The sequence below is a fragment of the Strongylocentrotus purpuratus genome, unplaced genomic scaffold, assembly GCF_000002235.5.
Source record: "Strongylocentrotus purpuratus isolate Spur 01 unplaced genomic scaffold, Spur_5.0 spur5_scaffold_19, whole genome shotgun sequence".
Taxonomy (NCBI): domain Eukaryota; kingdom Metazoa; phylum Echinodermata; class Echinoidea; order Camarodonta; family Strongylocentrotidae; genus Strongylocentrotus; species Strongylocentrotus purpuratus.
In genome coordinates this window covers 5,206,715-5,230,612 of record NW_022145604.1, presented here as the reverse complement: position 1 = coordinate 5,230,612, position 23,898 = coordinate 5,206,715, and the positions used below count along the sequence as shown (strand labels likewise).

Here is a 23,898-nt window from a genome sequence, read left to right as displayed (position 1 = left end):
CAAGGTGATATTCAAGGCTATTGGGATGGTTTTTGGTCGATTTTTCAAAAGTCATTGGAATGATGTTTATCATGGTATGTTCATTTTCATTACCTCATTAATGTAATAAAGTTTCTCCTAATTCTCAAGCTCAAGTTTGCACATAGTGTTATTTCTCGTCGGTAAAAAGAAAAGAAAATAGATAAGCAACAAAAAGATAATTTTACAGAGAGAGAGAGAGAGGGGGAGAGGGAGAGGGAGAGGGAGAGGGAGAGAGAGAGAGAGAGAGAGAGAGAGAGAGAGAGGGAGGGGGGGTATGGCGGGATATAGATTTAAAAACAAATTTAAATGAAGTTAAAATGAATCCATCGAACGATTTCCTCTTGCTCTAAAGTCTTAATTGTTATCTTTAATATTTCTGAACCCCCCCCCCAAAAAAAAACAAAAAAAAATCACCGCCATTTTCCTTCCTTAACTATTGGAGCCACTCTCGAACCATGCTTACTGTGTTTGATCGTAGAACATTGACGAAGAATAGACCAGGTGGTTCGACGATGTCGAGTACGGATAGGAAAGCGTCTTCGCCGCTGTTCATGACATCGATTGTGAGTAAGAAGGTTTCAGCCTTCCCGATCATCAGTTCCGTGGTCGAACTGCATGGTGATGATGAAGGAAAAGCATAGAGAGATAGAAGAAAGTATCCTTTTTATGATCTTCAACATCACAGCAAAATAATAAATTAGAAACGGAAATTCATAGAAAATGAAAACGAGAAGGGGAAAATAAATAAGAAGAGTTTAGAGTTTCATCATTTACATTCATCAGTTGCGTGGTCGAACTGGATGATTGTGAAACAATGGAGGTGCCGAAATACAGAAGAAAACAATGCGCTTATTGCAATATTTAACATAAATAAAATATCATGATATAACTGGAATTAGCATTCTTAATGCTAATTCCAGTTTTATCATGATATTATTCGTACTTCTAATAATCTCTCTTTTGTTTTTGGTTCCTCACTTTACTTTTTTTCCACAATAATTGTGGGAAAAAAGTCAAGTGAGGAACCAAAAACAAAAGAGCGATTATTAGAAGTACGAATAGTTTGCAGAAAAGAAAAACGAGGAAGAATACAAATATAAATATAACAAAACAATGAAAATTACAAGACATCTTACACAATTGTCTGAACTGCAAGATCTGGATAGCATGTTTCACCGGCACAATCCCTGGCAAAGACAAGCTACAATCCAAGAAAAAGAGGAGAGAAAACGGAATAAGCAGAATAATAAGTAAACCTGACAAAACCCTATAATTATGTTTATTATATCACTGACATACTACTTTATGGAGCAGAATCCTGGACTGTAAGAAAAGAAGATAGCGCCAGTGTTTGAAATGGCATACCTCCGTCCAGGCGCGTACGCATGGTGGGGGGGGGGGGGGGGGTTACCCCCCTCAATTTTGTTATGAATGTGTTTTGGTGGACCCCCCCCCCCTCAATTTTTTTTTAATTACAAAAAAATAAGGCAAAGGGTGACAAAAAAATTGACCCTACCCCCCCCCCCCCTTACTGAACGAAATATCGGTCGGCATAATTTTCCAATTTTCGGGACAAAAAAAAAATGTCACGTCCTAAGAATGAAACCCACAAGATACCCCAAAATTGCTGTTGAAGGAAACGTCCCAGAGGCCGTCCATCCAAAAGATGGATTGACTGCATCTCAGAGGACTGCAAAGCAAGATCTATAACAAGGCTGACGGATGCATCAAGACTGGCTGCAGACAGAAATACCTGGCATACCATCACCATACAGAAGCCATCACAAGGCCCCTTGCCTGCGTGGACGGCATAAGTCAAAACAAATTTGTAATTTTACAATCTGTGAAGATTAAACGAATGGATTTGTCTACTTTTTTCATTTCAATTAATGTCGATGTGAAGGTGGACCCTCCAGCCCTTAGTAGATCCGAACTAAATATAACAATGCAACATACCGAGTTCATTATCTGGTCACTGGCCCCGTTGTATAGAAAAGCTTGATTGATGATGACCCTGTGCCCCCCCCCCCCCCCCCGTGGCGAAACTAAAGTGTTTTTTTTGGGGGGGGGGAGATGGGGGGTCAACTCTCTTTAAGCCACCCATCTCCAAAAAATATAGTTGTATGGCAAATGATTGTAGAAATTGAACGAAAGAACCCCCAGATCCTTAAACCCCCTAAACCCCCAAACCCCCAAAGCCACGAAAATATTTTTCTGGAACCTCTTTTGTCCCCTCCCTTAGTGGGATCCAGAGTAGCATAGACAAATCGAATACAATTTACCGAGTTGAGTGTCTGGTTATTGACGGCGTTAGACATGATTGGTTGTACAGCAGAGTCTGATTGAGATGTCTGAGCCACACTGTGAATCAGCCGAAGACTCATTGGAGTCTGCTTGTCTCGAATGGTAGGCTGCAAAAGGAAATAATGGAAAATATTCAATTTAAAACTGCTTAACATATCCTAGAATACATGAATGTAATTCTCTTCTGAGCATGAAGAAGTCGGGAAGGTGAAATACATGAATCCATCCATTTATCTCTTAATAATAATAAAAAAAACATTTTACGTCTAGTTACAAGATTTTGAAACATGATCCCATTTCCGTTTTAATTGGTTGGCTGCATTACTTTAAAATCATTTTTATGTAATTTTAGTGTCTCGTTAATGACTATTAAAGGTATGTCCCATTTACAGGCCGAAAAATAATGAGGTTAAATACCAACATCATTTGAAAGACAATACTAATTTAATACTACCCTCAAAACGAAAATTCCTAGAAATGTCTTTTAGTGGGAAAATAACGACCATACTAGGACACTGCTAAAATACACAGATAGGACATACATGACATATTCATAATTGCTGCAAAGTTCTACAGAATTTGATGTTGGCTGCAAAGGGACATAGTATCTTTAATGCACACGAGGCGTCATTTTGCTGACACATGACTGCGTCAGCGACTTGCATTTTCTTTGCCAATTGAGGTGTCAATTCGACTGCGCCTTTCCCTGCGCTAATCAAACATGTGGATACAATTAGCACACAAACAAGTAATTGAACGCAATGTTTGCACAATTCATTTTACATTTGTTGTTATACTATATCACTTTCGCAGGGTGCGTCAACCAGCGTCAACAATTACTGACGGAGTCCTGCGTCAAGCAAATGACGCATCGTGGGCAACGGACATAATGTTCTAATTGTAACGATGGTTACTGACCTGAATAAATGCAGCATGTGTCATGCATGTTGGTTGTTCAATTGGCGCACTGATTTGATGGCGAAGAGTAGCGATGTTGTTAGTAATGAATGCAGCTCGACGGTTGATTACTTGTCTTAAGGAGTCCAAAACAATCTCGTATGAAAAATCTGGTCAAAAGGAACGACATCGTGATAAATAATCAACTGAAGAAGAAGGGAATGACATATTTTTAGAGTAGCAGGAACATGAGCACACAGGGAACAGGCTATTTTCATAGTGTGTTCACATAAAGTGTAAATCTTTGTAGACAAACTATTGGTAAACTCCAGGGGAGTGTTTCACAAAGACTAAGATCGACTTTAAGTTGGACTTAACTATGACAGGCTGTTCATGCCACTGGTTGCTATCACAATTGGTCTCTCAATTATGATCTTTAGATAATATTCTTTCCTTCAATAATGAACTATAAAAAAGGTAAATTCTGTAGATTTGTGACCACGTTTTGTACCTCCCTTGAGAAACCAATGCCAGGAATGGTTAGAGGAACTAGTGGCACGAATAGCCTGCCATAGTTCAGGCCAACTTAAAGTCGATGTCAGTCTTTCTGAAACACACCTGGCATAATAGGGAGTGTTGTAGATGACTAACTAACCATGTCCATTGATTAGCAGGACGGTGCACTGGGAGGGTTACACTGCCTTCTTTAATTTCTCGTTCACCTTCTCCTTCTATTTTTCAACTCGCCTATCAATGTCTTTCTGGGTCGTTATTCTTTCACCATTCAGTGGAGGGGGGGGGGGCGGGTCTCGAGCCCCTCGTACCTCTGGCTACCCCGCTGCCCCGTATGTGTGTGTGTGTGTGTGTTTTTTTTATATTTTACTCACCTAAATTAGCTGGTAATCCTTGACCCATGTAGTGAAGGCACACGACAACATTAAACCTTAGGAATAAAAGAAATCAAAAATCAAAATCAAAACAGATATGAAAATATCACATAGAGGCGTATGGTATTAGAGGAATAGGGAAAATGGCTGTAGAGAGGGGGAGAGAGGGAGACAAAAACTAGATTGAGAGAGAGAGAGAGAGAGAGATGAGAAAGAGATAGAGAGAGGGAGGGGGAGGGGAAAGGTGGGATGTGAGGGGGTAGACAAACAAAGGGAGGGCAATTCAGGGGGAGGGGTAGACTTTGAAACAGTGAATGACATAAAATTCTGATTGGAAATTTCAGAGTTCGATTCGAAATGTTTTGTGTTACCCTGTCACGAGAACACCCCTTGATGTTGTCACACTCTTTACATCCAGATCAATGGCGTTCTCCTCTGGATATATTTCTGCAACGGTCCATACTACTGCTCTCGACCTGTTCAACAAAACAAGAAACGATTTAAAATCAGTTCGACCCCAAGCGAATGGTGGGGTAGGGGGTGGGGTAGGGGGAGGGGAGGACAACCGACCCGTTCTCGCCAAACCAAGATTGTGCACTCTTATATATGTCAGGAGATGAGTTTTTATATAAATTATTTTATCTCAATTCGTTGTCCATATGGTGTTGACATATCGTGTAATATATAGAAGCATAAGATCTCACATCGTATGACGAACGAAGCAATTCTACCGATACACCGTTTAAATGTTCTGAAATATTCATGTTGTTTAAAAGTTAGCTTACCGAAAGATTATTGCAGTTTGAGACTCGTGTGCTCCAACAGCGAAATCTAGAAGAGATCAGAGGTAGAGATAACAAAAAGTTCCCTTTTTACCACTTCTCTCTGTTATAAGAAATAGTATTTATATGATTGAACCCTATGAAATATTTTAGGCAAGTTTATTTATTTTTAATTTAGCGCCATTTTGCTAGTGACTAAAAATGTGAATCCGACGTGATTTACATGTTAAAAGACAATAACGTTTCGTTGATGTGTTACCGGATTTCTCTCTCTATTTACATGTATCTCTCTCTCTCTCTCTCTCTCTTTCTCTCTTTTTATCTCTATTTCTGTCTCTTTCTGTCTCTTTCTCTCTCTCTCTCTTTCTTTGTCTCTCTAGTTAGCTACCTTATCTACCTCTCTAATTATTGCTCGGTCTGAAGGTTTTTCCTCAAAAACATTATGTTGACTTCTTCCCTACCCATATATAAATATAATTTGTTGAAAATTATCAAAATACATCATAAATCATACACACTATAAATATCAGGAAATTACCTTGTGGAAAACTGAAGATTTAATCAATGCATTATTCAAAAATAGACCAATGTAGAAAAAAATATCACCATGATATACGAGATCTGCAAAATCTTTTTAATTGGAGAATGTTTTTTCTCATCGGATATCGGGCTCATTATTTTCTATAATTAGGTGGTCTGTCAACGACAGATCACCTATTGATTTCGCTAGAATTTTCTTTCTTTATTCTTTATTCTTTATTCTTTATTTCTTTATTAGGTGGTCTGTCAACGACAGATCACCTATTGATTTCGCTAGAATTTTCTTTATTCTTTCTTTCTTTCTTTTTATTTCTTCCGTACACTTTTTTGTGCACAATTTTACTCGACATCGACAAGGTCAATTTCCTTCGAAATTTCTGTCAGTCATCAGGTCCTATAATATCAAGTTCCTAAAACCTTTTTCAAGTTCATGGGGTCATCGTGACGTCATCCAGGCGCCATTTTGTAAAAATCAGGTCATTATCATATCTCAATAACGAGTCATCAAAAATCAACCATATTTGGTATACATCAACTTCAAGTCATAGGTCAACTAAAAATGTCAACAAAATCCGTGCGCGCACCTTGACGCGCACGTACGCGCGCATCAAAATTTTAAAATGCTCAAATTCATTCCAAATTTTTTTTGCACACGTTTCAGGCCATTGTAAGCATTTTCAAAATTTGCGCGCGAGCACTTATATTTTTGCGCGTCGTAACCGCGCGTACTAACATTTTGCAACATGGAATTGCCAAATTTTCACTATTATATTTATTACATTTTTCCAAGCATTTTGATACCTTGTTCACCTTTTTTTGACCAGTAATAACGCAATGAGCGTCCGTCAAAGTTTACAGTACGCGCGGATCTGCGCTATCTGTATCCACAATACATGTGCAAAAACATGCCTATACAAAATTCATTGTAACTCTTCAGAATGGATGGTTACCCCCCATTTTTTTAAATATTTGGATAGATTATGAGTCGGAGATATGATTTCATGTCTCATTTGACCCTCAATTAACTCATGACGTCATCATAATGGCCTCCGAACTCAAAATTTCAATTTTCATATTATGACGTCAGCAGATTTTTGGAAAATTGATTGTATCTCTGTAAATATTGATCAATTTTGTTTCAAATTTTGATATGTTCTACCTGAGAATATTTTCTACAAATGCAGTTACCACGATATTTCATTTTGACAATTGTATCATGGCGTATTTTTGCGATTAAAGGAGGCATGTCAATTTTTTACATTTTGCGTGTATTCTCTATGGGACATGACTTTTTCTCAAAACTGGATTCTACATTCTCGTCTTTCGCGAGCAATATCTCCGTCGTTTTATCTTTGTTTACGCTGAGCTTTAAGTATGTGTTAGCTGAGACAATAAGCTATCACAAGTGTGCCCTTTATTTTTCGATCAGATGCCGGGATCATGCTCATATTTCACTTACAAAGTGGGATTTGAGAATTCCATTTTCCGTTTACGCGCACGTTTGTGTTCGTAATGGTCGTACGCAACCTAAAATCTCCTTTTTTTTGTCTATCATAATATTGCCCATTTTATTCCGAACAATTTGATACCATGTTTATCTCTTTATGATCATTAATAACGAAATGAGCGTCCGTTCAAGGTAAATTCCGTTCAAACACTCAATTAACTCATGACGTATTTATGATGGCCTCCGTTCAAGGTAAATGTCTGGGCGTGCGAGCTCTTGTAATACATAGCATATATGGGCAAAAACATGCCTATACAAAATCCATTGTAGCTCTTTAGGACGAAGATGACCCCAATTTTTTTTTCATATCTTGATAAAGTATGAGTCGGAAATATGATTTCATGTCTCATTTGACCCTCAATTAACTCATGACATCATCATAATGGCCCTCCGAACTCAAAATTTCAATTTGCATATTATGACGTCATCATATTTTTGGAAAATTGATTGTATCTCTGTAAATATTGATCGATTTCATCCAAATTTTGATATGTTTTAGCTGAGACAATTCTCTACAGATGCAGTATCCACAAATTTTCATTTTGATGAAAATATCATGGCTTTTTTTTGCGATTAAAGGAGGCATGTCAATTTTTTACATTTTGCGTGTATTCTCTATGGGACATGACTTTTTCTGAAAACTGGATTCTACATTTCCGTCTTTCACGAGCATCATCTCCGTCGTCTTAGCTTCGTTTTCGCTGAGCATCGAGTATGTTGTAGCTGAGACAATAAGCTATCACAAATATGACATTTATTTCTCGATCAGATGCCGGGATCATGCTCATATTTCACTTGCAAAGTGGGATTTGAGAATTCCATTTTCCGTTTACGTGTGATCTCTCTGGGAAATGTTTTGGTATATCGGTAACGCACTTGACTTCCGACCTCGAGGTCCCTAGTTCGAGTCCGGGCGTCTCCAACAATTTTTTTTCTTCATTTTTTTTCTTTTTGACCTTTCACTGTACCATCTCATTTGAATATTAAAACACGTAGAATCGCAAATAATGTAATAAACAACTATATTTAATTTATTATTACCCTATTATCACTTGATCCATTACTTTTGGCTTGTAATACTTATGGGAGATGACTTTTTCTTAAATCTGGATTCTACATTCCTGTCTTTTGCGAGCAATATCGCCGTTATTTCCGCTTGTTTTTTGTTGATTTTTTTAGTATAATGTAGCTGAGACTATATGCTATCTACATCTCCCTCATTTTTTCAATCAGATGTCAGGATCATGCTCACGATCATGATCATGATCATCATGATCATGATCATGATCATCAACATCATCATCGTCATCATCAACATTATCATTATCATCTTCATCATCGTCATCACCATTAATATCAAGATCATCATCATCATCATCATCATTGTTTACATGTCTATATAACTTCTCCCATTCTCAAATCTATCATAAGACTTAGACAGACCACCTTATTCGTCTTCGTGACGAATTCAAGTCTAGTTTTTATTTCTTCCGTACACTTTTTTGTGCACACGTTTACTCGAAATCGACAAGGTCAATTTCCTTTGAATTTCTGTCAGTCATCAAGCCCTATGATTTCAAGTCTAATTAACTTTTTCAAGTTCATGGGGTCATCGTGACGTCATCCAGGCGCCATTTTGTAAAAATCAGGTCAGTATCATATCTCGATAACGAGTCATCAAAAATCAACCATATTTGATATACATCAACTTCAGGTCAAAGGTCAACGAAAAATGTCAAAAAATTTTGCGCGCGCATCTCGACGCGCACGTACGCGCGCATTAAAATTTTAAAATGGTCAAATTCGTTCCAAATTAATTTTGCATACGTTTCAGGCCATTTTAAGCATTTTCAAAATTTGCGCGCGCGTAATTATGCGCGCGCGTTTCTGCGCGTATCCGCGCGTCCTGGCATTTTGCAACATAGAATAGCCAATTTTTTTCTGTTATCATATTTATTACATTTTTCCAAGCATTTTGATACCTTGTTTACCTTTTTCCGACCAGTAATACCGCAATTAGCGGCTGTCAAAGTTGAACGCACGCGCCGACCTGCGTTATCTGTATCCACAATACATGGGCAAAAACATGCCTATACAAAATTCATTTTAACTCTTCAGAATTGATAGATAACCCCCAATTTCTTTCATATTTAAATAGATTATGAGTTGGAGGTATGATTTCATGTCTCATTTGACCCTCAATTAACTTATGACGTCATCATAATGGCCTCCGAACTCAAAATTTCAATTTGCATATTATGACGTCAGCAGATTTTTGGAAAATTGATTGTATCTCTGTAAATATTGATCAATTTTGTTTCAAATTTTGATATGTTCTACCTGAGAATATTTTCTACAAATACAGTCACCAGGATATTTCATTTTGACAATGGCATCATGGCGTATTTTTGCGATTAAAGGAGGCATGTCAATTTTTCACATTTTGCGTGTATTGTCTATGGGACATGACTTTTTCTCAAAACTGGATTCTACCTTTTTGTCTTTCGCGAGCAATATCTCCGTCGTTTTATCTTTGTTTACGCTGAGTTTTGAGTATGTTGTAGCTGAGACAATATGCTATCGTATTTGTGCCCTTTATTTTTCGATCAGATGCCGGGATCATGCTCATATTTCACTTACAAAGTGGGATTTGAGATTTCCATTTTTCGTTTACGTGTAATCTCTATGGGAAATGTTTTGGTATATCGGTAACGCACTTGACTTCCGACCTCGAGGTCCCTGGTTCGAGTCCGGGCGTCTCCGTCAATTTTTTTCTTCACTTTTTTTTCTTTTTGACCTTTCACTGTACCATCTCCTTTGAATATTAAAACACGTACAATCGCAAATAATATAATAAACAACCATATTTCCTTTATTATTCCCCAGTATCACTTGATCCATTACTTTTCGCGTGTAATCCTTATAGGAGATGACTTTTTCTCAAATCTGGATTCTACATTCTTGTCTTTTGCGAGCAATATCGCCGTTATTTCGGCTTGATTTGTGTTGATTTTTGAGTATGTTGTAGCTGAGACTATATGCTATCTAAATGTTCTCTCATTTTTTTCAGTCTGATGTCATCATGGTCTGTTGATGATAATCATCAACATCATCATGATCATCATCATCATCATCGTCATCACAATTACTATCAAGATCATGATCATCATGATCATCATGACGATCATCATTGTTTACATGTCTATATAACTTCTCCCTTTCTCAAGATAGTAAATATTATAATCTATCATAAGACTTGAAGACAGACCACCTTATTCGTCCTCGTGACGAATTAAATTCTAGTTGTTTTTAGTTCTACCTGTCTAAGTATCTTCTCCCGGTTCGGAGGTTGATTGCAAGATCTCTCCATTTCATGTTATCTTCTGCCATTCTGGTGTACTCTTGCAGTTTTTAGTCCACTCCAGTTCTTGACATTCTCTTCCCAGTTGATTCTGGGTTTCCCTCCTAAGACTTGAAGACAGACCACCTCATTCGTCCTCGTGACGAATTAAATTCTAGTTGTTTTTAGTTCTACCTGTCTAAGTATCTTCTCCCGGTTCGGAGGTTGATTGCAAGATCTCTCCATTTCATGTTATCTTCTGCCATTCTGGTGTACTCTTGCAGTTTTTAGTCCACTCCAGTTCTTGACATTCTCTTCCCAGTTGATTCTGGGTTTCCTTCCTTCTTCTCTCCAACAATTTTTTTAGAGGCTTTGGTGCCTTTTAACATGACCAGAGTATTTGACTTTCTTTCCTAAACTAATCCTACCATTGCAATTTGCCTACGCCCTGCCATGTGCAATATCTCTCTGTTGGTTTTCATTCGTTTCCAGTATATTATCATCATTCTTCTGTAAATCCACATTTCAAAGTTTTTAGTTATATATTTTTATTACAAATGTTTTAGCTATTTCTTAGCTCACCCGGATATGTATTTTGATCAACGTCAAGTCCTGCTGACATCACAAAGCCGAAGAACTTCAAGGGTCTCCCTAAGACCGACGGACTCAAGGTCTACAGGAGATATGAAATGTATAATGGTTAACGTGATTAGGTATGTATGCTAAGAAAGAAGGATTAACATTTGTGGGGGAAGGCGGAAAATAAGGGTACATGTATCCTATTGGGATCTAATTCGCTAACTCTTTACTGAAACCTTCTCCTTTTCCTCTTCCGTCGTCTTCTTTTTTTCTTCTTCTATTTGTCCTTTTCTTCTTCTTCTCCTTATCCATTGCTCTTCATCATTGTTATCTATCCCTTCTCCTTTTCCTCTTCCGTCTTCTTCTTTTTTGTCTTCTTCTATTTCTCCTTTTCTTCTTCTTCTCCTTATCCATCGCTCTTTATCATTGTTATCCACCCCCCCCAAAAAAAAAAAAAAGAAAAAAAAAAAAAGAAGAAGAACGTTGTTCTGTCTGTGTTGTGTGTGGAGAATGAGAGAGGGAGAATAAGAGAGGGAGAGGTGAAAAGGAGGGAAGAAAAGGAGGGGCGCATGTTCGGCAAATTATGGCGAGGGTGGGGAGGGCTGTGGGGAAGGCTGGGGGAGGGGGGGGGGTCGTCTGCCCTAGCTCCCGTAACGATGTCCTCGATCGGGACTGACTAACCTGTTGTGGTGAGAGATTGAGAGGTAGGTTTATTCCTGATCCGTGGTAGATGAAAACCTTTCCGTCATTACCGCCATTACAGAAGGGTGCACCCACAGCCAAGTCTACAAACGGGTCCAAGTTGAGAGATAAGAAAGGAAACAAATACATGATAAAACACTAATAAAGAAAATTTAAAAGAAGTAATGAGGATGCGAAAAGTAAATGAAGAAAGATAAGAGAATGCAATGCAAGAGATAGATAGAGAGAGAGAGAGAGGGAGAGAGAGAGAGAGAGAGAGAAAGAGGGAGAGAGTGAGAGAGAGTGAGAGAATGAGAAATGGAGGGAAGGGGGAGTGGGTGGAAGAAGGGGAAGGAGACTGGATAATGAATATCAAAATAGAGTTCTGCGGAGTTTGGGTGAGTCAAGGAAATAAAGACCCACAAATCATGAGGGCACACGTATATAGAGAGACAGATTTTTTTTTTTTCCTCAACTCCGATTTGTTTATCTTTACTAGTCAAATTTACTGTACCGTTGTTTTCAGAAAGAAATGTTGGATCAAAAAGAATAATAATTGACCGTTAATAGACAAATCGTGTTTGTTTACTTTAAATTCTAAATAGATCAAGAAGTAAGACATGGCTCACCATTAAATCCATCTTGGTTGATGTCGCCCAAAGCGGCGATAGAATAGCCAAAGCGACAGCCAGCACCAGTCCCAATGATGACGTCATTTTCATCGAAGTAAAAACTTCCCTGTAACAACAATTATAGATAGTCTTAGGGAAAACGTCTCAATTAAAAAAAAACATATTGACTTTCTTGTATATCACGTAAGTCGAATAGGTACAGTGACATCAATGCGAAACACAAGATAAATATCGAACGCGATTTAAATATACCCATTGCACATAACTTTGCAAGATTTTGCATTTTTTTTAGTTATAACGATATCATTTACGCATGTAATAAACAAATGAATGAATGAACAAACAAACAGTGAATAAACGAACATAAAAAATGTTTAGAAAAAGATAAATGAATGAATAAATATATTAACAAAAATGTATATTAATGATGAATAAATAAATGAATAGACAAATATGTATCGAATGAATAGATAAATAAATATCTTAATAAAGTAACAACAAATAAGTGAATAGATACTAAAGTGAAATTTGCCAGATCTCGATTGAAGCGAATTTTTGCTATAGAGTGTTAACCTGTTGATCGTTGTAGTATATGAAGATTTTCCCAACCTCCCATCCAGCGTCTATTGATCTCTCCTCATCGGTAAACATTGGCGCACCAATGACCAGATCATCAAATCTTTTGTGGGTGAGAGGTTGTACAAGAAGTATTGTGTCATTACGTCATTGTAAATGTAAATGATGTTCGTCGTATGTATTCTTGAAGCTGCTGCACCATTTCGACATCAACTAAGGCTACCAACCTTGGAAAAAAAATTATGCCTAACTTTAGTTTATGTTTTGTGCCAACATGACCGCCTAAGTACATGTAGCTTATCCTAGGACTTGAGCAAATACCACACGATTCGGGGACAGAATTGGCCCTGAGTTGATCGGATTTGTAGTTTGGAAAATATTCTAAATATTTTCATAGAGTAATCTTTATTTCTTTCATTCATAAAAACAAATAAACTTATCTCTATCCTCTCTTTATTTACAATTGTCGTTTTCCGCTCATAGGCAAAAGGTCATTTGTACAAAACTGTAAAAACCCATCGAGATGCCTGCTGGATACGTGTTCATGAAAGTAATGCGATCATTATTCATTTATGCACCGACGGTATATTCTCTGATACACACGTAAAGGTATTCAAGAGGTAATTCAAGAGGGCAAACCAATGTTTATTCATTAAGCACCTCAATTCCTTTGGCAGTGATTATTTTAAAATTGTGGGAAGTCTCCATGTGTAAAAAATCCGAGGATATTTGGTTGTCATTTGTACAAGTGCTTTCTCTGAAGTGGCTTATTCTCTAATGCTATGGTCACATTATCCAAAAGTAGCCTGCTCGGCGGCCGAGCGGCGAGTTTTTAACCAATTCTGCCCAGCGGCGGCCGCCCAGGCACCGCTCGTTTTTAGGGCATCGCTCGGTCGCCGCTGAAGTTTTAGCGCGGAGTTAAAATTTGGGCGGCGCCTGCTCACTTTTCACTCGCCGCCCAAAATACGCTCGGTGCCTGGGCGGTCCCCGCCCGGGCACCGACCTAATCGCTGGGCGATGCCTAAATTCCAGCAGCGACCCGCTGCTCTGATTTGTGACCATAGATTTATCGGCAATTTATCTTTAAAATGTATACCTATGAATAATTTTGGATGTCTATGCGTCAATCTTTTTATTGCAAAGAAAGCCCAGAGTTCAAAACTAATGATAAATAGGGACTTTTAGATTTGCACGACGAGAACGTGGACTGCGACGTCAGACGTGTGACATCCTTTTAAGGCAATGTGACGTCCTTTTAAGGCACTGGCAGTGACGTCACATTGCCTTCAAAGGATGTCACACGAGCAGTCCACGTTCTCGTCGTGCAAATCTAAAAGTCCCTAATGACAAAAACCTACCCATCGTTATTGAGATCCGAAGTAGCTAAGGCATGGCCAAAATACGTGGCTAAATCGCCATCAGTGATTATATCATACTCCATGAAGGCATCATCGTACAAGAACACCTATTTACAAACAAAAGTAGGCAATTATAAAGGGAAAATAAGTCATAACTTCAGGCGGACATTACATTGTCGTTACATAATGACAGTTTGGAATGCAAACCACAAAATCTAAAATTACAACTGAAATGAATTTTGCACATTGCACGTCTGAAAAATGTGTAAAATACATGTATTTAGCAATTTTCTAGACACTTCTCCAATAATCTTGTCAAAATGTTGCTTTGAATTCCTCAAGGGTTTGGTGTCCCACAGGCATCCGTATTAGGGCCACTCATGTTCACCTACAAGACTTTAGTGAAAGATATGATCAACGTTATATCAAAACACTGTAATTATTACAATTTTTAACATTATGATCATCATTATCATCAAGGAAGTACAGGATTTTTCTTTGCAAATCAGGATAACACTAACGAAATATTGTATCCATGGCGACGGCCGTCTGCATGATTCAAGTCAACACGAATTTATACTCTTACTAACCCGCCCAAATCCATGATCCCAGCGTGGTGCGGCAATGGCAACTTCTAAGGTGGGGCCATCCCGAAAATTTCCAAATGCAACAGCGTGACCTGTCAATAAAAACATAAACAATAATTAGAATATGATAACAGATTTATCAATATACCGAATCTGCGAAGTTGTTTAAAAAAGCAAACGTTATTAATTTAAAAAAAAAAAAAAATCGTCTTTAAAAAAAGGTAAACTATGAAATAAAGTACTGTACCCACTCAACAGTTCAGTTGCAATGATACATAGACTGATTCTATTTTGAAAGCGAAAAACTTACTCATAAAGGATATTTGTCAATCTCTGTTAATCTCTGTTTTAGATTTGAAATACATACAATGCAAAGAACTAATTGCCTCCCTCACCCTATCCATATGTTTTGGATTTAGGACTCAATTTGTAATGTTTATTGGATGGAATAGGTGACTGGTAAACCAGAGGATTAAGAAGAAGAGGATGAGGAGGAGGAATAAGAAGAAGATGAAGAAGAAGAGGAGTAAAGAGAAGAAGAAGATGAAGAGGAAGAGGAGTAACATTAAGAAGAAGAAAAAGAAGAAGAAGAAGAAGAAGGTGCAGAAGGTGAAGAAGAAGAAGAAGAAGAAGAAGAGGAGAAAGAAGATGAAGAAGAAGAAGAAAAAGAAGAACAAGAACAAGAACAAGAAAAAGAAGAAGAAGAAGAAGACGAGGAAGAAGAAAAAAGAAAAAAAGAAGAAGAATTTCTCAATATTGGATAGTTTGTTAAATCCCACTATCATTCCTCAATTCATACTTCCATTCAACGTCTCAACATGAAGAACGTCTAGGAATAACTTATAAATATACAGTAACGACCAAATTGATACCTCATTGAGAAGAAAAAACACCAACAAACATACCCAAACGTTTGGATAATTAATCTAAGATATTTGAGAAATCTGTTGACTAACCGAAGTAATATACAAATTCGGGATTAAAGCCGCATGTTTGTGGAAAATAGAACAGAGCAGACGCATCAGTAATCCCATCATTTGTGGACCAAATACGACCTGAAGAGAACGAGAGAAAAAAAGTCACATTGGTCATGAAATAAACATTAGTTAAGAATATGAACACATTAGTCTCAGACGGTCTTTAAAGTGTCTACCTGTCGAACCTAAGATCGTCGGTTCAACTTCTACCGAGGCGGATCACCGAAGCCTGCTTTGTGTGTTACTACTACTACTACTACTACATCTATTTTTGATAATATTAATAATGATAAAACATTGGTAGTTGATTAAAGAATTCTCCTGTACTCATGGTATTATACTCCATGTACCAGTCGTATTTTTCTCTATTTTATATTAAATTTTTGCTCTGTGAGGGAAATTTTGTATCTTACCATTCCACAAACAGCCTCCGGTAGCACCGTATACAATCTTAGTCTGTTTGGATTAAAAAAAGAAGTTAAATTAAGAACAAAATGGACAAATTAGAAGGACAAATTAGATGGACAAATTAGATGAACGAATAGATGAAGAATTTATTAAGTCTATTGATATGAGCAGTTGTATCATCTTCAAACCAAGTTTAAGTACATGTATGTGGTTTTAGATACCTGCATGGGCAGTTTATCAGTTGCAGAAGTGCCGTGGTCTAGTGGACACTTTTCTGGACCGAAGATTACATTTGGTCCGCACTTCGAGTCCCGCCGCAGCATTAATGTCCTTTGGCAAGACATTAATCTACATTTGCCACTCTCCACCCAAGTGTTAAATTGGTACCGGTTGGAAGGGGTTTCTTGAATGCTGTGAACACCGGAATCGGGCGTGACTTGAAATCGCGTGAGGTGCGTTGCACACGAGGAGTCATTTTATTACGTAGTGACCTATGCAGTCTGTTATGCAACATACACCTGGGCCCCGTCTTACAAAGAGTTGATATCAATCATAACTTATTTGCGATTGATATCAATCACAACTATGTACATAAGAGAAAGGAGACTGCAAACTTGCGATTGATTGGAGGACTTACGATTGATTTGGATCGATCGTAACTCTTTGTAAAATGGGGCCCTGTACGTCAGTGACATGGCGCAAAAAAGGAATGCAAGATGTACGGTGCAATCCTTGAATTGAATTATATGTACTAGCAAATGCTCTAATTCACTTTAAAGGCCTGTCCCCGCAACTCAAAGAAAAGATAGCGATTTGATCGATATTTTGCGATTGATCGTGATGTACAATCGATTGTTAAGTAGTGTGTTACAGGGCCAGGACGCTGATTAGCGCAGGCCACTGACGCAATCATAATAACGCCTCGTGTGCAGCGGACATGAAGATTACTTACATCTCTCACAGCAGCGCTGCCACCAAACTCGCAACCGTATTCGATGCGATAACCCACCGTGTTAGCTAACAAAGATAAAACAATGTATGAAGGCAAAATCAGTCTTATGTGTGACGCATAATTATTGTATTAACCCGTAGCAGTTCCGTGTCGCCTCTTGGTGAGACTTTAAACAAAACATAATAATCTGGGATTTGAGGAATAAGACATTATACATGAGCAGAAAAAAGCAAAAATTTGTGTTGAGTGAATTGTTTTTTTCATGAATAATAACGATTTAAATGTTCGTAGTCATTACAGCCTCTTAATCGGCATTATCTTTGTTGTTGTTTGGTACGAGGACTGGATAATAAGTATGTAGACCCCTCTGTCTATAAATCTATCACATTTAAATTGAGAATAGATCTTTTTTAAAGAAGAAAGAAAAGAAAGTAAAAAGAAAGAAAGAAAGAACTAAAGAAAGAAAGAACAAAAGAAAGTCAAATCTCACCAGCGCAAGGGTTAAAATTAACAGCTGTGTCCAAAAGACCCGGATTGGGTGATGTCAGACCCCCATTGATGACGAAACAGCCACCTCGTAAGTATCGTTCTACATCTTGATTGTTATCGATATTTTGATAGGAGTACAGCGGTCTGCATACCTAGATTTACCAAGGGAATAGACAAATGACAATTTGGAACATTTTAGATTTATATCACCTAATACTTCTACGATGGCCTTGAAGCAATCTACATTATATATTGCTCATTATTTGTTCTCATCATCAGTTTCAGAACTGTAAGATGATGTTAGGTATAAATGATATCATTCATTATTTAATAATAACCAACCCTGAACCGTCTGTGACTCTACTCTGCAGGGTAGAACCTAATTGGCTATCGTCATCATTACCACCACCATCACAATCATCACCATCATCATCATCATCATCATCATCATCTCAATGATCATCATCACTTACACCCTTACCATTATCATCTCTATCATCATTATCACCATCAATATCATCACCTACACCATCACTATCATCGCCACCACCACCGCCACCACCATCACCACCATCATCATCATCATTACCACAACCATCATCATCATCATCATCATCATCATCACCACCGTCATCATCATCATCACCATCATCATCATCATCACCACCACCACCACCACCACCACCATCATCATCATCACCTACACCCTCACCATCTCCATCATCATCATTATCATCATCATCATCATCATCATCATCATCATCATCATGCATCATCATGTACACGATTCCTTTGTCATGATATAATGTGTTCCCTGATATTTTGAAGCGCCTTGAGCATTTAATAAGAATGGAAAATGGCGATATTTACTTATCATCCTCATATTCATCACCACCATTATCATCATCATTATCATCATCATCATCCTCATCATCAGTGGTAGTACTTTTGAACCGATGTTATGAGTATACATACCACGACTGATCCGTCTGGACCTCCACTCTGTAAGGTAGACCCTAACCACTGACCTGAAGCATTCGTTGACTGGAAGTCCGGGTTGTTAGTGTCGAGGTATTCATTCCCTATAAAAATACAATGGCGTACAACATCATGTAGACAATGTATTTTATTTGTCTCAATATTGACAACGACAAGAATTGTGGTAGCATTTCGTTGCTTACACGAATAAATGCATGGCGAACATTTGCATAAAATATATCTCTGTCACTCAATATCATGCTGGGGGGGGGGGGGGGCACACACCATTTTCTCTAATACACAGTTCGCGTAATATTTATATTTTTTAAAGGGTCTTTATTTTACGTACCTGGCCGCCATCCTTCTCTTTTTCTCCTTTTTACTCTTACTTTATTATGCCATTTTATTGGAAGCACAAGCCCCTAGCATCTTCTTATTCACATTGCCTCTACGATATACGTAAATTGAAATTCTACCTGACTTGGAACATGCGGAAACTATTACATACGTGGGAATGGCAAAAATGAATATGGCCGCTGACCTGTCTACAGTGACCACTTTTGCCGTTTCTTACAACATACAAAATTGACTGTGTAAGGTCATATGTCAGTTAAATTATCTTATGATCATATTTGAAAAAATAACCAGAAATCCAGACTTAAGAACAAACATGCAATTTATAGTCGGCAACTATTACAATCAAGTGCTTTCTAAAAAGCGAATAATATTTGCAGAATACCCGGAAGCTCAGTCTGTCGACGCGATAATAACATTACAAGGAAACATACAAACGATATTAAAACCTATAGTTATAGAAGTGCGTGTAAGGTGAGCTATGCCTTACGGAGCCCCTAAGGTGACATGTCAAAAAAAAAAATTCAGAAGTCGTGCGCACGACTTAGATAACTCGTGCCCACGACTTACTAACTCGTGCCCACGACTTACTAACTCGTGCCCACGACTTACTAACTCGTGCCCACGACTAACTAACTCGTGCCCACGACTTACTAACTCGTTACCACGACTTATATGTGACATGTCAATTTTTTTTCTTCATAAGTCGTGCGCACGACTTAGCTAACTCGTGCGCACGACTTAGCTATCTCGTGCGCACGACTTAGCTAACTCGTGCGCACGACTTAGCTAACTCGTGCCCACGACTTAGCTAACTCGTGCGCACGACTTAGCTAATTCGTATGACGCGCCATTTGACCAATAACCCAGATAAACACTGTTTATCGCCGAAAAACAGTTTATCGCTCGCCATTTGCTAAATAGTTCAGATAATCAACGATAAACAGTGTTTTTCGCTCGATAAACATTGTTTTTCGGCGATAAACAAGGTTTATCGAAAACACAGTTATTCGTATTTCGTCAGGAGTGGGCGCTTTTTAAAGTTGCACCCAGCTCAGAGCACTGCTCCGCACGTGCGCCTTACACCGTAGAATATACCAACACCGTAACACTTGCTCGCGCTCATGACCACGATCGACATTTTCTGAGTGGAGGTATGGCGAAGTATTCTTAATTCCAGGTAAGATAAATGAGAGATAGAGGAGAGATAGAGCGGGGATAGATGGATGGAGATCTATCTCTCCTCTATCTCTCCTCTATCTCTCATTTATCTCTCCTCTCTCTCCATCCATCTATCTCTACCCTATTTCTCATACCGGGGGAAATAGAGTGTCGTGGTCGAGTGGTTTAAGGCGCTTGGCTGTAGATGCGAAGGTCGAGGGTTCGAATCCCGACACGGCACTAATATCCTTTGGCAAGATATTTACCTGCACTTGCTACTCTCCACCCAGGTGTTAAATGGGTACCCGGTAGAATGCGAACGTTCATGTGGTTGAACGAGCAAGTGTGCGCCTGTAAAATGGCGACTGGCTGGAATGCTCCCCAGGGAGTGGAAAATGTGCACACATTGTGTGCGGGTAAGCCTGAATCCGATGACCGGGGTAATAATATATCTGTAAAGCGCTTAGGTACATCGTTGGATCGGTGTATTGAGCGCTATATAAAAAACCGGATTATTAACAAAGGAGAGGAGGCAGCGAGGGAGTGCAGAGAAAGAAAAGAACTTGAAAGAGAGAGAAAGAAAAAGGAAAGAGAAAGGGAAAGAGAGAATTAGAAGAAAGATAGAGAGGGAGAGACAGAAGGGTTATATTGAGAGGGTAGGAGAAAGAGAGAGTGAGAGAAAGAAAGGGGGAGAGTGAGGGAGAGATAGAGAGTGAGAGAGATAAGAGAAGGGGAAAACCTAGAAAGTTTGAAAGAGAGAGAGAGAGTTTGAGAGAGATATATAAACATAAAATTCCAAAAATTGGGAAAAAATCCAGGAATTAAGAACACTTCGCCATACCTCCACTCAGAAAATGTCGATCGTGATCATGAGCGCGAGCAAGTGTTACGGTGTTGGTATATTCTACGGTGTAAGGCGCACGTGCGGAGCAGTGCTCTGAGCTGGGTGCAACTTTAAAAAGCGCCCACTCCTGACGAAATACGAATAACTGTGTTTTCGATAAACCTTGTTTATCGCCGAAAAACAATGTTTGTCGAGCGAAAAACACTGTTTATCGTTGATTATCTGAACTATTTAGCAAATGGCCAGCGATAAACTGTTTTTCGGCGATAAACAGTGTTTATCTGGGTTATTGGTCAAATGGCGCGCCATACGAATTAGCTAAGTCGTGCGCACGAGTTAGCTAAGTCGTGGGCACGAGTTAGCTAAGTCGTGGGCACGAGTTAGCTAAGTCGTGCGCACGAGATAGCTAAGTCGTGCGCACGAGTTAGGCAAGTCGTGCGCACGACTTATGAAGAAAAAAAAGTTGACATGTCACCTATAAGTCGTGGTAACGAGTTAGTAAGTCGTGGGCACGAGTTAGTAAGTCGTGGGCACGAGTTAGTAAGTCGTGGGCACGAGTTAGTAAGTCGTGGGCACGAGTTAGTAAGTCGTGGGCACGAGTTAGCTAAGTCGTGCGCACGACTTCTGATTTTTTTTTTTTGACATGTCACCTTAGGGGCTCCGTAATGCCTACACATTGATCACAAATATTATTGAAATCTGGTATTGCTTTAAGTAAAGCCAATGTCAAAACTAATGATATAAAAACGATTATAGTCAACCATAAGGAGTTTTTAGGCGAAAGCAAAACTCGTTTGTACGCTTTCAATTGTCATTTATCATATTAAACCACACTGTAATTAGTAAAGGTATCGATGATACTCTTCGTATCTAATTTCTGTATACACGAGAGCTTTGCAACTCTCCAGACAGGTTTGCTAGATACATATCATGTTCAATGAAAAGTTTGTAACTCCATCAAATTATTTTGTCTTGTCTATAATTATACAGCTTGCAACCAAATAAATATCTTTAGATTCTACTTCAAATAAGAAAAATCATTTTCTCGATGAAATTTCACGGGTTGACTATTCTTGTACGTGATTCGCATTAAACTATGAAGATTTATCAATAGGCTATGATTCAATATTTAATTACTTGCAACTCGAGTTTGTCTGTTATGCCAAATAAATAAGGAATGTTGTATAACTTCTAATTATAATCCATTAACAGCATGCGAGTTTATTTCCTTGTTGAAATAGACGTTACAAAAGAGAAAATTTAAAAGTACAAACAAACAGAAATAATTGATCAAATAGGCATATTTTCTATTTGTATATGACTTGACTCTTTACTTCTCCTAGGACACCTACTCCCTAGGACAACTACCCCCTCGGGCAATCACCCTCTAGGACCACTTCCCCCAGGACAACTACCCCCTAGGACAACTCCCCGAAAAAGGCCTAGTCGGGGACACCTAATGATCCGTAAATCTCTCACAAGCAATCAGAACTGGGAGGAGGGATGGGAGGTGGGGGAGGAGGGAGGGGATGTGGGGGAGGGGGAGGGGATGTGGGGGAGGGGAAGGGGAGGAGGGGGAGGGGGCAAGAGAGCGCTTACACAAATTTGAGCACATTTTCTATTTGTGTATTTAAGGCATGCCAAGTTGAATTTTGCTTTGGGGTAGGGGTGGGGTGGGAGAGTATGGCCATGTGCCCCTCGTGGTTCCCCCAAGATTCGTCAATGCTGGGCCAACAAGCGACGTTCCTCGCCGACTTTAGCCCTATCACCAAATTCGACGAGGGACCGTAATATACTGCCGCCAAACAGACACGAAAGGAAACGCAACTCACCTGTTGTATCCACAACTATCTCCTGGCAATCGGCCCGTGTCCCGATCGATGTATCTATGGGGCACTTGTAGAGGGCCCCGCTCCTTACTATCGACTGGTCCGCGGAATACCCCGATGACATGGCCCGAGGTGCCCCTACCAGTAACCTATGGATAGAAGAAGATGGTAGAATGGTAGAATAGTAGGAGAGAGAGAGAGAGAGAGAGTAGGGGAGAGACAGAGAAGAAAGAGGGGAGAGAGAGAGAGAGAGAGAGAGAGAGAGAGAGAGAGAGAGGGGGGGGGGGGGGGAAGAGAGAGAGAGAGACCCGAGTTATAACAGCATTATTTATATCCTTAACATCATCCTTTATATGATGTGCAGTTTATTTTCATTGCCCTTTTAACACCATCACATTCCCTTTACTTCATTGTACTCCACTCATCCTTGTTGACCTCCATCTCTTTCGTTCAACAGCATGGCTATTTGTTTTTAAAGCCTCTCTGCACTAGTTTGGTCAGGAGGGATTAGACCTCCCTGCATGGTCACTGACAGGTGGTTACCTCATCAAATCAGCTCTCAATTAACACAAGAAAAAAGGGGACCATGGGGGACCAATGGTCACTGATTAGGCAATGTTTGCTATATAAAGGGTGCAAGTATAGCTATAAGTAATGCAGTGGCGCTTAAATGTATTGCTTGACATAAAATCACACAAATCAAAATATACAAAGAACTAAACAAATTGTACTTGCTACTGCAAAATCGATAACCTTTTCATAACCACACACAACTACATGTATATGTGACGAGGGATATTTTGTACAGAAACATGAAAAATAGATAAAGAGATGGTATTAAATTGAGCGTATACGGGGTAAATGTGATAAACAATAAGATAGCAAAGAAATTCCAACGTATGTTTGACATTTATTCCATAACCATTGAGGACAGATCATCCGAATTATTTTTGTGCTGGTTTTATGATCAGTCATGGAGGATTTCATGGAATACTTTAAAGGCCACATCACAATCGTTGTGAGAAATTCCACGAAACCGGGAAAACAATCACTCTAATCGGATGACAGGCTGGTATGATATAATGTTAATAGAATCAATTACGATCAATGACAGTCCCTTATTCAATCAAACGTAACGCATTTCCCTTTATACATTTCGAAAGGGAAGTTAAGGAAGCTAATATTCCATACTACTGTATCACATTTTATTCAATA

General features: G+C 38.8%; 1 protein-coding gene across 1 annotated transcript in view; it reads right to left on the bottom strand.

The window, feature by feature from the left end:
• LOC105444097 (integrin alpha-PS2-like) overlaps nt 1-23,898 on the bottom strand; it is a 33,535-nt gene that overhangs the window by 793 nt on the left and 8,844 nt on the right. Inside the window, exons 3-21 of the mRNA XM_030990791.1 lie at nt 22,687-22,832; nt 18,493-18,599; nt 17,519-17,669; nt 17,029-17,093; nt 16,082-16,124; nt 15,648-15,746; nt 14,695-14,783; nt 14,105-14,211; nt 12,744-12,849; nt 12,168-12,276; nt 11,539-11,642; nt 10,861-10,951; nt 4,895-4,940; nt 4,481-4,585; nt 4,110-4,165; nt 3,244-3,392; nt 2,304-2,432; nt 1,158-1,222; nt 485-632 (exon numbers count right to left, since the gene is read on the bottom strand). Of these exons, the coding sequence (XP_030846651.1) occupies nt 485-632; nt 1,158-1,222; nt 2,304-2,432; nt 3,244-3,392; nt 4,110-4,165; nt 4,481-4,585; nt 4,895-4,940; nt 10,861-10,951; nt 11,539-11,642; nt 12,168-12,276; nt 12,744-12,849; nt 14,105-14,211; nt 14,695-14,783; nt 15,648-15,746; nt 16,082-16,124; nt 17,029-17,093; nt 17,519-17,669; nt 18,493-18,599; nt 22,687-22,832 (1,915 nt within the window). The remainder of the gene's footprint in view (nt 1-484; nt 633-1,157; nt 1,223-2,303; nt 2,433-3,243; nt 3,393-4,109; nt 4,166-4,480; nt 4,586-4,894; nt 4,941-10,860; nt 10,952-11,538; nt 11,643-12,167; nt 12,277-12,743; nt 12,850-14,104; nt 14,212-14,694; nt 14,784-15,647; nt 15,747-16,081; nt 16,125-17,028; nt 17,094-17,518; nt 17,670-18,492; nt 18,600-22,686; nt 22,833-23,898) is intronic.